The sequence below is a fragment of the Moschus berezovskii genome, chromosome 8, assembly GCF_049115385.1.
Source record: "Moschus berezovskii isolate FMDL1 chromosome 8, NW_MosBer_1.0, whole genome shotgun sequence".
Classification (NCBI taxonomy): domain Eukaryota; kingdom Metazoa; phylum Chordata; class Mammalia; order Artiodactyla; family Moschidae; genus Moschus; species Moschus berezovskii.
This window is the reverse complement of record NC_142467.1, coordinates 16,460,414-16,475,398: the sequence shown is the minus strand read 5'-3', so window position 1 is coordinate 16,475,398 and position 14,985 is coordinate 16,460,414. Positions and strand designations below refer to the sequence as shown.

Sequence of the window (14,985 nt, the reverse complement as noted above, 5' to 3'; positions counted from 1 at the left end):
CACGCAGTTCAATTAGCAATCATTGCTAAAGTTTCAAAGTCCTGGCTGCGGTTCCCATAAAATATAAATGTATACAGTGGCACATGCATGTGCTTCCATTTCTGATGCCGGCAGGCAGTGGCCACAGAACAGCCGCAGCGGCAGCCGCCAACTATAACAGAAAGTGTGGGTGTGCCAGGCAGTGGCAGAAGCGTATTCTCCAGGATACATCAAGGTTTAGAGAAAATGAGGGATGACAGAAATTCTCTACAAATCAGGAACAAAAGCTTTCATGAAACTGAACTCTTTAGCAGTACAAAAAAGCCAAAGTTAAGACTTACAGCATTAAAAATCACATCTATTTCAAGATAGATGACCCCCTTTGTTGGCCCTGTCAGCTGCTTGTTTTTCAAGACGTAGGCTTTCTGTTCACCATTTTGAATCTGCGGGAAAAGGACATGACAGCCGTCTGTCTCGCGGTCTCCACTGAATACACTCCCTCAGTGACCTTTGACCCCCAGCTGCTGAAACTGACAGAGAACCCAAAACAACTGTGGCAATTCTGACAAGTACCTGTTCATTACCAGGATCAAGTCTGTCAGGAAAAATTAACTATCATGGGATTCAACATGGCCGTGAATTGAGTATGTTAAAATTTTTAGTGTTCTTATTACAGACCTTGGTTGAGAAATGACAGATATAGAGCTGAGGGTTTTTTTTTTTTTTCCTTGAGCAAAAGCAACACAGAGCTGTGTGTCAGGTGAATAAAACTTACGGACAGCAAGGGTATAGCAACTTTGCCCAGAAAGTCAGCACTTCGGTCCCGATCTTCATCATAAACCGTCACTTCAAGAACTGAATGGATATCTTTAATGTTGCTACAAAATAAATATATGTAAGGAAAAAAGACTTCATCAGTGGGGAACAGGAACACAGCTGCTTTTGAAAATTTAGATAGCTCTGGCTGATTTGGTGTATATGTGTTTTATGCATGCTATTTGCATATACATGTACATAGGGCAGCTTGGTATCTGACAGAATTTCCCACAATGCATCTTAGTAGACAGCAGTGATGGTTCTATTATCTGGAACTTTGAATACAATTTTAATTTTAAGTTATAATTTTTTAAAAAATATAACTTCCATCTGGATGGCTACAAACCCATCAATAAATGGCACTGATTTTTTTTAGACTTTCCTTCTTCTCATTATTACAATAATTCTATCTTCTTATAACTCCCACATAAAGCACCACCAGGTTTGATTTCAGCAAGAGTCACAGTATATTTTGTATCATTTGTCTTTTTTACTATAATTTTTATCCACAGCTCTCATCAAAATGCGAACTTATTTCTGTTAAGTTTATAGTAAAAATTAACTACACAGAATACAGAATGGAGAAAATGTAACATTGATAGCTATTGTACCACCCTAGGATTTAGAAATTAAGTAGTGCTCCATTATGTTCCAAAGACAACGTATGCTAATAAACAACTGTGCAAGCTCTTCATATTTTTGTTTCTAGAAAAATAAGCCCCAATTGTTGACAGCATTTATTCTTTGATCAAACTGTTTACCAAGAAAACATGAATTAAGAGAAAACAAAAAATGAATATATTCATTACTGAAAGACTGCAGCCACATGTGAGAAGAGGCTTTATCAGAGCACAATCAATTAATGGCTTTGATAATAATCAAACCTATTCATTCAATTATGCATTCCAGAGAAAAACACTCTCCACAACCTTCTTAGGAGTGCAAGTCTCCTGACCAGGCTTTCATGTCTTATAAAAATGTGAAATTCCTTAAAGATAAATTGGTCAGATAATTAAATCTGATTAGTTACTGGATCTTAAGCAAGGACATTATAAGAAATTAATGAGGAATTTAGCAGTTTCTCATATACAAAAAAAATAAAACTATGTTAGAAAACTTTTAAGAAGTACTTCTATTTGGAGAGTTTTCCTTTGTTCAGAGTTCATTTCTAAAGCCCAGCTTAAAAAAAAAACCCACAAATTTAGGAGATACTACAGAGTAGCATTGGCAGCTTTTACAGTGAATGATTGGAAAGATTTACAAACTTTTTAAAACAAAAAGAAAATTAACTCAAAGGTTTTTTTCTTTTTTGGGGGGGTAAGTAGGACAGTACTTAATATTCTTATTGTGCTAAAATGCAACAAACCAAAACTAAAACATCTGCTGAATCCGAGACTGGATTGTTTGCTGATTTGAGCAAAGGAACAAATAGAGCTTTGTCCTCCTTGGTGTCAATGCAATTGGGGAGAATTTCAATAGAAAGTATAAAAGGAAGAAGCAGTATGGCAATTCAGTTAATGGGAGCAAAATCCTTAGTCAAAAAATGCACAGCTTAAAAAAAAATATCTGTATAAACACACACAAAAACAGCATACCCTTTTCCCAGGTTTCACGCTCAGGAAGGTAATGCAATTATGCAATTCACTGTTGCTGGCAAAGGCAGGCCAGATGCACTGAGCTGTTAATCAGTTAGGAAAAAACACACAAAATCTCGAAAATAAATATCATTTAGCATCATTCTTGAAGCGAGCTCAAGGTAACGACTACTTACAATGTGAAGACTTTGTTCCACTCAGGGTTGAGATTTTTGTAGACAGTATGTGTTAGCAGCCTATCATTGTTCAGCTCAACCACACAAAATGGGTCACTTTTACCTACAAGAAATATGGGGGGAACAGTTTTAGTATAAATAGCACCCACAGCTATCAGTATCGTGACCACGACCACATCTCTTTTCTAAAAAGTTTTACAGAAAACAGAAAGTAAAGAACAATTTTACAAATTGAAAAAACAAACAAACAAACATTAATATAGAGTTAGATGTAACAGGGTGATGTTAACAATTGTGATTCAGAGCAATTTAGAACTTGAAAAAAGTTCTAAAGCCCTAATTTATATAGCTATTTTAATTTGCAAATTTTGTTTTTACAAAAATAATACTGTAACTTCCAATTATGAGGGCAAATGTGATATGTGCCTATCCCTAAATCAGGTTTTATTTAATTTAATGATCATTTGGAAGGTTCAGCCCCTTCACTTTACATGCACAAAGCTGCATGTATTTTCCAACTCATCTGAGTTACTAGGAACTTGTAATAGAAATTCCTAAACAAGTTTATTGTGGGAAAACTGCTATATGGCAGAACTACAATATTTTAATCCGACTTTAGATTCTCTTATGAAATGTCTATGGCATCACAAAAAGGTGAATTAGACCCTCTGAGGCAGAAAAAATTCTGCCATTTGAAACTTAACCTCAAAAAACCAATCTGCATGCTAAAGAGATATATTTTTTCTGTCCACAGAGAGTAAAGGATTTGGAAGTTATCACATGTTTACAGCCACTCTGCACAATCATAGTCAAACCTCATCCATTTGGTAATTATATCTTGTGATGTCCTCAATATTTTTGTAATGTCATGTCCTATATTATAAGAACCTGTAAAGTCAGAGGCTCTATGGGGGCAGTATTAATGATATTAGTGCAGCATGTAATTTGTTTGATACCTTATACAAATGACAATGAAATCAATATTTAGACAAAGCTGTCCAGAGGTCATATCTTTTAAACGACAATATTGATTTAGACTACATAAGAGGTTAATGTGCATATTATTAACTTTAATGATAAAGAATAATTGTTTTAAATGCATTGTGAATTGTAGTCACAGTAGTTTACACTTCTGTGAAAGCTTAAATATCATTGAAGATTTTCCTATTAAAATTTAATGGGAAAGAATTCATTAGCTAGCAAGGACAGATAAGCTATGTATTCCCACACAGCAGTGTATTTACTTTCCATACTGTAATATTTAAAATGAGCTGTACAAACTTTGACTTACCTTTAATTTAACTTTCACTTACCTTTTAATTTACCTCTTTATTAGTTTTACATTATAAAAGAGATTTAATATGTGTGTGTGTTAGTTTGGTGGCCTCATATAGCCCAGGATAACTGCATAATTTAACATTATGGTAGTCTTTTCAGTTTTTGGTCTTGGGATTAATTTTCAATAAAGAATAGAGAACTGAAAGTCTTTCAGGTCTGGTGAAAATTTCACCCCTGATTTAGGATCTGTATTTTTTCCCCCACATTCTTCACTTTTCTCCCCCTACCAACCTCATTTGTAACTCATACGTGCCATGAAAGGTAGTATTCAAAAATTTTTTGTTCATTAAGTCACCTTATAGTAGGTTTTATTTGCCCCTTCAACTTTATTTTGTCCAGAGAATTTAGGTAAAAGCATGAAAAGTAGATTAGTTTTCAAAACCTTAGTTGCTCCAAAGACTCATATTAAACATTGTCTTTCCACCTAGCTGTGCTGGGTACTATAGTAAGAACAAAAGAACACAGCACATAAGCTACAACCTCAACTAGTTTATAAAAGGTTCGGAGAGATAAAATATATCTATATATAACAAGCAGAGAGAATATTAAAGCCATATTTATGATAGAATCTACGACAAAACAATAACTACTTCACTTTCACTTTAGATGAAATGATAAACTTCAAAAGCACTTAAAAGACAAGTATAACTCTCACACTTCCTTGAACTTCCTTCTAATTTTTCTTATACACACATACATTCATATGAATCTTAACCAGTAAAAATAAGTACAAAACATAGCACTTCTTGGTATTTTTGTTTCCTTATTTTCACTTACTTTACTTCAATTGTTAATACTATTCTATTTCAATTAACTTGGTTTTTACTTGCCCTCAAATGCTAAACAATGTGTGATAGATTCAGTCAAAACTGTACCTCTTCTCCAATAACAAGACACAAGAACAAACTCTAGAGACTGAAAACTATGCTGAAAAAATTTACTTTAAACTTGTACGAACAGAGGATGAAAATGTTGACCTATTTCCCCCACAGGGAATTATATTCAGTTGTGTAAGCAAAAGAGTTGGACTCTACTGGGCAACTGAACAACAACAACAAGACTTAATATAATACTTTCAACCAACCCCATGGAAAGTCTCCCAAATCATCACCTTCTTTGTTACTATATCCTTATTTTCTGACGATAGAAGACCTAGGTCAGTGGTTGGCCAAAGGATTAGAAAGAAACAAAATCTGTGCTTAATGTTTAAATTATTCATATTCTGCTAAGAAACTAATGTATTTATCAAACCCTATGTCTATGAGGTAGTTGCAGGCCATATTTTCTTGCTAATTAGTTGATTATTTCTCAAAACCATTTTAGGGAAAACCAGTATTAGCCATCTATCACCACATTACTTAACTCCTCAGCTATTCTTTTCTATTAGAATAAAGTTGTTAAAGAACTAGACATTTCTACACCAAAAACAGTGCAAGAGCCTTCTAAAGCCTCTTCTCAGTCATTTTGCTATTCAAACTTCCAGCGGCATACCATCAATGGCAAAGACATTCTCTTATCAGCACCTATCTTATAACTTGAAATGGGCAAGCAATGTAATTTTTAAGAGACCATGTTGGACAATATGCATGATAGAATGGTGATTACATTAACAAAGAAAGCCTTTTGCCTGCTGCTGCTGCTAATTTGCTTCGTGTTCGACTCTGTGAGACCCCATAGACGGCAGCCCACCAGGCTCCCCCATCCCTGGAATTCTCCAGGCAAGAACACTGGAGTGGGTTGCCATTTCCTTCTCCAATGCATGAAAGTGAAGTTGCTCAGTTGTGTCCGACTCTTCGTGACCCCATGGACTGCAGCCTACCAGGCTCCTCTGTCCACGGAAGTTTCCAGGCAAGAGTACTGGAGTAGGGTGCCATCGCCTTCTCCGAGCCTTTTGCCTAAGACCAAACATGTTTTGACTTATACTGATTTTTCCCAATCTGAAATCTATTATTCTTATGCTTACGGTCATACTAAAGACTGTGATTAGTGACGGGAACTAATCCATGTAAAGGCTATTTTCATTTTCCCAAAAACTTCTTCCCAAATTTAACCCACTTTTGATGCCTTTTCAATATCTATTAAAATGTGCGTGTGTGCTCAGTGGTGTCAGTTTTGTTCGACTCTTTGCAACTCTACAGACTATAGCCCACCAGGTTCCTCCGTCCATGAGATTCTCCAGACAAGAATATTGGAGTGGGTTGCCATGCCCTCCTCCAGGGCATCTTCCCAACTCAGGGATCAAACCTGTGACTCTTCCATCCAAGCTGCATTGCAGGCGGGTTCTTTACCACTGTGCCACTGGGAAGCCCATCATCTGGTAGGCCATATAGTGTTTCACCTCCAATATCAAGGTCCTTAAAGTTCTTTACTTGAGCTGGATCACACCTTTTGCATCCTCAGACAGTCTAAGTACTTCCAGGGCTCGGGGCATGGCATTAAAGTCCAATCGAAAGGCCAGTGGCCTGGGAGGAAGGGCCTAAAGTTCGGAGGCAGAGCAAGCTGGGACTGAATACTCACTCTGGGACTCTGATTCCCATACCCCTTCAACACTGACTGTAATGTCCCTTATAGATAATAGCTAGCATATAAGGAGTAAAATGTCTGGTATACTAGCAGGGGCCTCAATAAAATATAGCAATAATAAGGGCAATAAGAATACCAATAAGGGCAATTACAATACTTACTGCAATAATTGCAGACATTTTCTGAGTTATTATATAAGCCCAACATAATGTTTTCATTCATTTGCTCAAAAAATTTTATGATTCCTCTATGAGAAAGATGCCTCGACTCTTCCTGTTTTACAGAGAGGAAGCCGAGGCTGGGTGATTATATAACTCACCAGGTCACACAGGTTGCAGTAACACTCTCATTCAAACTCAAGTCTACTTGACATTTAGAGCCCTTGATCTGTCCCCTCAGTCGCTCAGTCATATCTGACTCTGTGACTCCATGGACTGTTGCCCGCCAGGCTCTTCTGTGTATGGGATTCTCCAGGCAAGAATACTGGAGTGGGTTGCCATTTCCTTCTCCAGGGGAGCTTCCTGACATAGGGATCGAATCTAGGTCTCCTGAATTACAGGCAGATTCTTTACCATCTGAGCCACCAGGGAAGCTTCACCTTGCCATATCTCAGTATCTAGTGAGTCACACCCATGGAAAGGCTAGGTAATGTCTTGTCTGTAGACTCATTTATCCAATAAATGCTTATCGCTTACCATATACCAGGCATCTTCTATGTGCTGAGGACACAGACATGCATAAAACAACTTTACAAAACGCTGAACTTTCAGAGTTTGCATTGGAGAAGAAAGACAATGGGTAAGAACATGTTAGAGTATTTTAGAAAGTGAGCGTATTTTAGAAAGTGCTAAGTACTATAGAGAAAAATTAAGTTGAGAAGATCAATGAGGAGGTAAGGAGTGCTGCTATACATGCACAATTTTAAAAAGGACAGCCAGAGGGGGTCTCAGTGAGAAAGCAACAAGCAGGCAAAGAAATGAAAGAGGCAAGAGAGTGACCCTTGGCCAGAGAAATGACTGTGCCTGGTGTTTCCAGGAATCTCCAGAAAGCTAGTGTGACTGGAGGAATGGATGGGGAGTGGGAAGGAGTATTAGATGACACAGTCAGAGAGGTATAGGGAGGGTGGCCAGTCTCTGGAGGAGTTTGCTTTCATTCTAAGTGCTAGGGGAAGGTTTTGGAGGGATCTGGGTTGAGATGCAACAGGATCTGATAGCTGCCATTTGTAAAATAAGGTAGAGAGAGAGCAATGAAGGAGATAGGGAGAAGAGTTAGTTAGGAGGATATTACAATAAACCAGGTGATATAGAGTGGTCAGATTCTGGATATATGTTGATGGTAGAACCAACAGAATTTGCAGATATCAATATTGAACAATCTATTATGCCTGATATTATTATTTGGAAACGGAAAACAATCTACTGCACTTGGCCAAGTCAGTCTCTTTCTGCAAGGGCAAGTATTCAACAAAGGGTTCTGACTAGCTATTTCCAGAAGAGGAACATTTAGGTAAGGCCATTTTATCTTTGGTGGTGGACAGGGAGGCCTGGCGTGCTGTGATTCATGGGGTCGCGGAGAGTTGGACACGACTGAGCGACTGAACTGAACTGAAGTGATTTTATCTTTAGCTTCCATTCATCTTTCCTTTCTAAAAAGTTATGTTTTTACAGTTATCAGTATGGATGCCAACATTAGGTCTTTACACACTATGCTATTTTTGACTAATTTAGAAAGTATCCTTCTGCCATTGCATGATTCAAGGGCGATTAAAAATTAACAGCAATTGCAACCAAAATAAGAGTAAACATACAATATTAGAAACCATGAGCTTACTACTAGAAAGCCCACACGGCAGTTTTGTTTTAAAGAAGTGGTTACACATAGTTGATGTGCTTATCTGGTTTGCTAAATGATGCTTTAAATGACTGGCTTTTCAGTTCCTAAATTTTGCCGTCTTGATTAGATGCCACTTAAACCAAAACAATCACAGAATTACCAGTGATGGACCTAACCATTCATTATCTGCTTAATTATTCCTTCTTTTCATCCTTTTATCATTCTGGTTAGACCCTGTGACGTGCTGCTTTGCTTGCTGAGGGTACTGGAGGAGAGGCATTGACTACAGGATGCAGCGTTGATGTCTACAGAGTGCACTGTACTTTGCAAAGCTCTAGAGAGCGAGGCAGAACTGGCTCCTGTTATCATTTTATTCAATACCATCAGGCTCGGAGAGCAAGGAATGAAGGCAGCATCCAAAATTGCAGTGTATTTTGTTTCCAGCCGTTTGGGGCTATTTGACGAGCATGCGTGTGTGGAAACAAAGATTATATAATCTCTTGTTCCCCTCTTACTCATTCTTGTCGGAAAACTAAAGCAGACCTGTGGGTACCAACCGGCTCGCCCTTAACTTTCACTATTTTAGATAAAAAGTGCCCATCCCTCTCCTTTCCAGTGCAGGAAACTGGAGATTTTGGTTTGGATGCAAGACAGAAATTGCAGCAGTGCAGGATGAGGATGGGGTAGTGGGTTGACTGTGTTATCCACCATGAGAGCTAGAAGAGAGTCTTCACCTTCTTTGAGAGCATGGCCATTTCCATGTCGACGATTTCTAGAGAGTTGCAGGAATACATTTTAAAGCTATTCATTACTTATCGAGTGTCTGCTTGTCTCTCCCCAGAATTCTAAGTATGATTAAGGCATAATCGAAAAACCTAAGACAGCTCTAAAAAATGAGTATTAATCTAAAATAAAACAAATGGGTTAAAGTAGCCCTTAGCCCATTTTTTTTTTTAAAGACACAGTCCAGCTCTCAACACACACACAATTTAGTACGCACAACAGACACACAAATACACAATAATAATGCAGGGTTGTGAGTGCTGTAATAGGTGAGTGAATAGTGCAAAGGAACCGTATCATTCTCTAAGTCTAGAACAGGAAGGGGAAAAGAAGATAAAGACTTTTTCCTGATGGAGACGACTCTGGTGATCTATGGTAATTACACCTCTCTGTCACCAGCAATTTTAGAAGTGAAGGACTTTAAGATTTGTGCGAAGGAATGTTTAGTTTAAATCTATTTGTATATCCCTTTAATAGGGTCTCTGTAACACAAAACCTAGATCTATACTATATAACAATTATAATACGGGAGTGGGTTGCCATTTCCTACTGCAGGGGTTTGCCACACCCAGCGATCAAACCCATATCTCTTGCATTTCCTGCACTGGCAGGTGGTTTCTTTACCACTGGGCCACCTGGGAAGCCCACGAGACAGATACTTACAAATACTATGTTAGGACTGAGGCATTTCTCCATAATCTGGTATAATACTAAGGGCTACCTTTTTTTTTTTCCTATGAAATTTTATAGGGAAGAAAATCTCCCAAGAGAATTAAAATTAGAGGAGACTATTTCACCTTGACTCATAAAAATAAACCTGTAACAGATTTTGAAGCATCTACTGTATTACTTCAACTCTTCTTATGGTGGAAAGACATTCCTATAACCAAAGAAATAAACGTCAGAAAAGTCTCCAATGGGCATCTCTTCTAGCAATCTTCAAACCGGCAGTCAGGATTAAACAGGGTGCGCTGACTGGCTAATTCTCTCTCACTCCAAGCTCCGGCTCTCTGAGGTCACTACACTGACATATTTACAAAGAACTGTGGGAAAGTCAGCACCACTCCTGTTTTGTGGGCAAGCAGATGACTCCAGTTCATGCAGACAACTGGTTTGGGCATTGAAGTCACTCAAGAGATAATGAATGATATTCCTGCTCCCAGAATAGAAGGTCAGTCCCAATCCATCAGTGGTGGGCTTTGTCCAAGGTCCTTTGGCTGCTGACAAGGAACACCGTTTGCTGGGTGTGATGTGTGATAAAAATGTGTGCGTGTGGAGGCCCTGTGACCACCTCTTTGTTGGCATATCTATGAAAACACAGAGGCTTTCAGTAGCACTGAAAGCAATTCATACCCACGAGGGCTTTTTATTTGGGGCTACCTGGCCCAAATCAAGCTCATTGGTTTAACTTCCTCAGTTGCCACAACTTGAAATGGTTATAATCAATCTTAAAAAATTATAATCAAGGTTGCCGTCTTTCTATAAACTGGAATTAAATCCTAGCATCTAACAAGGTTGTAGTTGAGGGAATCCCACAGGGTCCACCAAAATAAAGTGCAGCCTACATTGGAGACGTCTTCCAATCCTCTCCTTATCACTGGACGTGAGGCTTTGGCCTTAGCCTTTTTCATTGACTTCCCTCAATATACTTGAAACATCCGGTTGGTATAATTACATTAGCTGACACCCTTCACTTGGTTCCCACTGGGGCTGGCTCTGGACTGAGTAATAATAATAGGGCTTCTCTTTTCCGAGTTAAGGCATGAAGCAGGCATCATAGTGGCAGAAAAAATAGGCCCTCTAATTTTGTGGCTTTTGGTCCAGTAGGTCTTTCCTTAAAGTGAAGATTTTGTAATGCCCTCCTCTCACTATTCTGCAATATACTAAGACCAACCTAAGTTATTTCAACATTCAATATGATGCTTTAATGCTATTGTTCAAAGGACTAAATAGAAAGTTGTATACAATTAAGTCATACATTTATTTATTTAAAATTTTTATTGTTAAAAGATTTATTCAACAAATATTTATTGAGTATCTGCTCTTTGCCAAGTCATGAAGGAACTGGCTACCCACTCCAGTATTCATGCCTGGAGAATCACATGGACAGAGAAGCCTGGCGGGCTAGAGTCCATGGGGGTCACAAAGAGTTGGACATGATTGACCGATTCACAGACAGATGAAAAACAAAATAAGGTCTCTGCTCTCCTGGAGCTTGCTTGCAGTAGGGAGGGAGGAGAAAGAGAATGAATATTGAACATAATTAATAAGTAGATTATATTGTATGTAAGAGTGATGTATGTTAACAGAAAACAGGAAAGATAGAGCAAGATAAGGGGTTTGAAGAGTGTGGGGGAAGGTCACAGTTCATATGTTTAATTATGGTGTCTGGAGTAGACCTCATTGATAAGGGAAGCCTAAGCAAAGGACTGAAGGAAGTGAAGAAGTAGCGAAGTGGACATCAGGAGAAAAGTGCTCCCGGAAGTGGGAGGAGCCACAGAAAATGTCTGGTGTCCTCTGGGACTCTGATAGTGGGGCACAGTGCGCAACAGGAAGAATAAACATGTCAGAGATGTAACAGGGAACCAGATCATGAAGTACCTTGGAGGTAATTCTAAGGTCTTTGGTGTTATGTAGCAGCCATCAACAAGACTTGAGTAAATAATACGTATTTAAGGGAAAAGACTCTGATGCTGGAAAAGGTTGGGGGTGGGAGGAGAAGGGGACAACCAAGAATGAGATGGCTGGATGGCATCACCGACTCTGTGGACATGAGTTTGGGTGTACTCCGGGAGTTGGTGATGGACAGGGAGGCCTGGAGTGCTGTGATTCATGGGGTCGTGGAGAGTCGGACACGACTGAGCAACTGAACTGAACTGAACTGAAGGGTGCAATCTAGAGTCAGATAATCAGGAAACAGAGTTTAAAGCTATATTAGTGTCTATGTAAGACATGGGACAATTTTTGCTATTTATGTCTAGTTGTCTAATAGTGTCACTATTTATCACTGTCTAATTTTTAAAAAGACAATTAGTATCCCCAACACCCAATACAAATGATGCTCCCTAATCATTGTGGCAACTTAATTCCCCTACAGATGTCTAAAATACTGAGGGGGCAATATTGCCATCTCCCAACTGAGAATCATTTCCCCACAGCAACAGTTTTTAGACATTTTGGTTTTAGGAACTCTCAAAGGTTATTGAGGGTCTCAAAGAGCTTTTTTTTGTGAGTGGGTTATATCTATCAAAATTTACCATTTTAGAAATTAAAATTGAGAACATGTTAAGACACACTGTGTTCTTGGGCTGAAAAAATTAAAATGACCATACTACCCAAGGCAAGCTACATATTCAATATAATCTCTGCCAAAATACTAAAGACATTTTTCACAGAACTAAAACAAATAATTTTAAAGTAAGAATGGAAACACACAACATCCTGAATAGCCAAAACATTCTTGGGAAAGAAGAACATACCTGAAAGGAATCATGCTCCCTCACTTCAGACTATATTGAGTGAGTGAGTGAAGTCGCTCAGACTATATTACAAAGCTACAATAATCAAAATAGTATAGTAGTGGCACAAAAACAGACACATAGATCAACGGAACAGAATACAGAGCCCAGGAACAGGCTCAGTTACTTATGGTCACTTAATCTATGACAAAGGAGTTAAAAATATACAATGGAGAAAAGACAGTCTTGAAAAGTGCTGGGAAAACTGGACAGCTATGTGTACAATGAGATTAGAACATTTCCTCACATCATATACAAAAATAAACGTGAAATGGGTTACAGACCTAAATGTAAGACTGAAAACTCCTAGATGAAAACATAGGCAGAACAGTGTTTGACATAAATCATAGCAATATTGTTTTTGGATCTGTCTTCTAAAGCCAGGAAGTAAAAGCAAACATAAACAAATTGGACCTAAATAAACTTCATTTCTTTGGCATTGCAAAGGAAACCATTGACAAAATGAAAAGCCAACCTGCTGAATGGAAGAAAATATTTGCAAATGATATGACCATTAAGAAGCTAATAGCTAAGATATATTATCATCTCATGCAACTCGATATAAAAAAAAACCTGATTAAAAAATGAGCAGAATACCTGAATAGACATTTTTCCAAAGAGGAAAGGCAGATGGCCAACAGGCACATGAAAAGATGGCCAACACTGCCAATCATCAGGGAAATACAAATCAAAACCATAATTAGATAACAACCCACACCTGTCGTCATTTCTGTAATCAAATGTAGAGGAACGTAATCAGGATGTAGAGGAAAAAGAACTCTCATATACTGTTGTTTGGAATTTAAACTGGTATAGTCAGGACTCTACTGGTGGCCCAGTGGCTAAATCTCTCTAAATCTCAATACAGGAGACCTGGGTTCAATCCCTACTCAGGGAGCTGGATCAGCTTGCCACAACTCAGACCTGGTGCAGCCAAGTAAATAAACAAACAAACTGGTATAGCCATTCTGGAAAATGAAATGGAGGTTTCTCAAAAAAACTAAAAATATAACTTTTCCCTATGACCCAGCTATTCCACTCCAGGTAATATATCTGAAAAAAATCAAACCACTAATTTGAAAAGATACATGTATCCCCATGTTCATGGTAGCATTATGGAAAACTGCCAAGATAGAGAAGCAAACCACATGTCCATCAACAGATGAATGGATAAAGAAGACATGTTACACAGTGGAATGTGGTACACTAAATTTGGCCATAAAAAGAGGGAAATTTTGCTATTTGCAGCAATATGAATAAATTTGGAAGGTATTATGCTAAGTGAAATAAGTCAGAGAAAAACAAATACTGTATGATACCACACATGAAATATAAAAAATACAGCAAGTTAGTGACTATAATGAAAAAGAAACAGATTCACAGATACAAAGAATAGATGAGTGTTTACCAGCAATGAGAGGGAAAGGGGCAGGGACAGTGTAGAGACAGAGGTATAAGCTATTATGTGTAAAATAAGCTACAATGATGTATAACACAGGGGATACAGCCAATAGTTTAGAATAATTATAAATGGAGCATAACCTTTAAAAATTGTGAATCACTAATATTGTACACACTTGGACTGCAAGGAGATCCAACCAGTCTCTCCTAAAGGAAATCAGTCCTGAATATCCATTGGAAGGACCGATGCTGAAGCTGAAGCTCCAGTCCTTTGGCCAGCTGACTCATTGGAAAAGACCCTGATGCCGGGAAAGATCGAAGGCAGGAGGAAAAGGGGACAACAGAGGATGAGATGGTTGGATGGCATCACCGATGTGATGGACATGAGTTTGAGTAAACTCTGGGAGTTGGAGATGGACAGGGAGGCCTGGTGTGCTGCGTCCATGGGGTTGCAAAGAGTCGGACAAGACTGAGTGACTGAGCTGATATTGTACACCTATAAATTATATAATATTATATAAACTATACTTGAATTAAACAATAAGAGATATTCATTTGGAAATAACAATAATAAATTCATGACATGTTAACATTCAGTTCAGTCGCTCAGTCGTGTCTGACTCTTTGCGACCCCATGAACCGCAGCACGCCAGACCTCCCTGTCCATCACCAACTCCCGGAGTTCCCCCAAACCCATGTCCAGCAAGTCGGTGATGCCATCCAACCATCTCATCCTCTGTCGTCCCCTTCTCCTCCTGCCTTCAATCTTTCCCAGCATCAGGGTCTTTTCAAATGAGTCATCTCTTCGCATCAGGTTGGAGCTTCAGCTTCAAATGAGTCATCTCTTCGCATCAGGTTGGAGCTTCAGCTTCAACATCAGTCCTTCCAGTGAACACCCAGGACTGATCTCCTTTAGGATGGACTGGTTGGATCTCCTTGCAGTCCAGGGACTAATGTTAACATTAGAGTGATCAAATATTATGTAGCCTTTGAAAAATTCCATTATACACTCACGAGAGAATG

At 38.5% G+C, this 14,985-nt stretch overlaps 1 protein-coding gene across 14 annotated transcripts in view; it reads right to left on the bottom strand.

The window, feature by feature from the left end:
• The window catches only part of MCTP1 (multiple C2 and transmembrane domain containing 1), a 384,882-nt gene that overhangs the window by 168,641 nt on the left and 201,256 nt on the right, over positions 1–14,985 (bottom strand). For 12 of the 14 annotated variants that reach the window (XR_008686400.2, XM_055429387.2, XM_055429393.2 and 9 more), the window contains 3 exons: positions 2,567–2,669; positions 755–857; positions 321–422 (listed from right to left, as the gene is read on the bottom strand). Coding sequence is in view for 13 of the 14 variants with exons in the window: in XM_055429387.2 (XP_055285362.1) it covers positions 321–422; positions 755–857; positions 2,567–2,669 (308 nt within the window). In the remaining variant the exon portion in view is untranslated. The remainder of the gene's footprint in view (positions 1–320; positions 423–754; positions 858–2,566; positions 2,670–14,985) is intronic. The other 2 variants (XM_055429392.2, XM_088838466.1) reach the window with 1 other exon arrangement.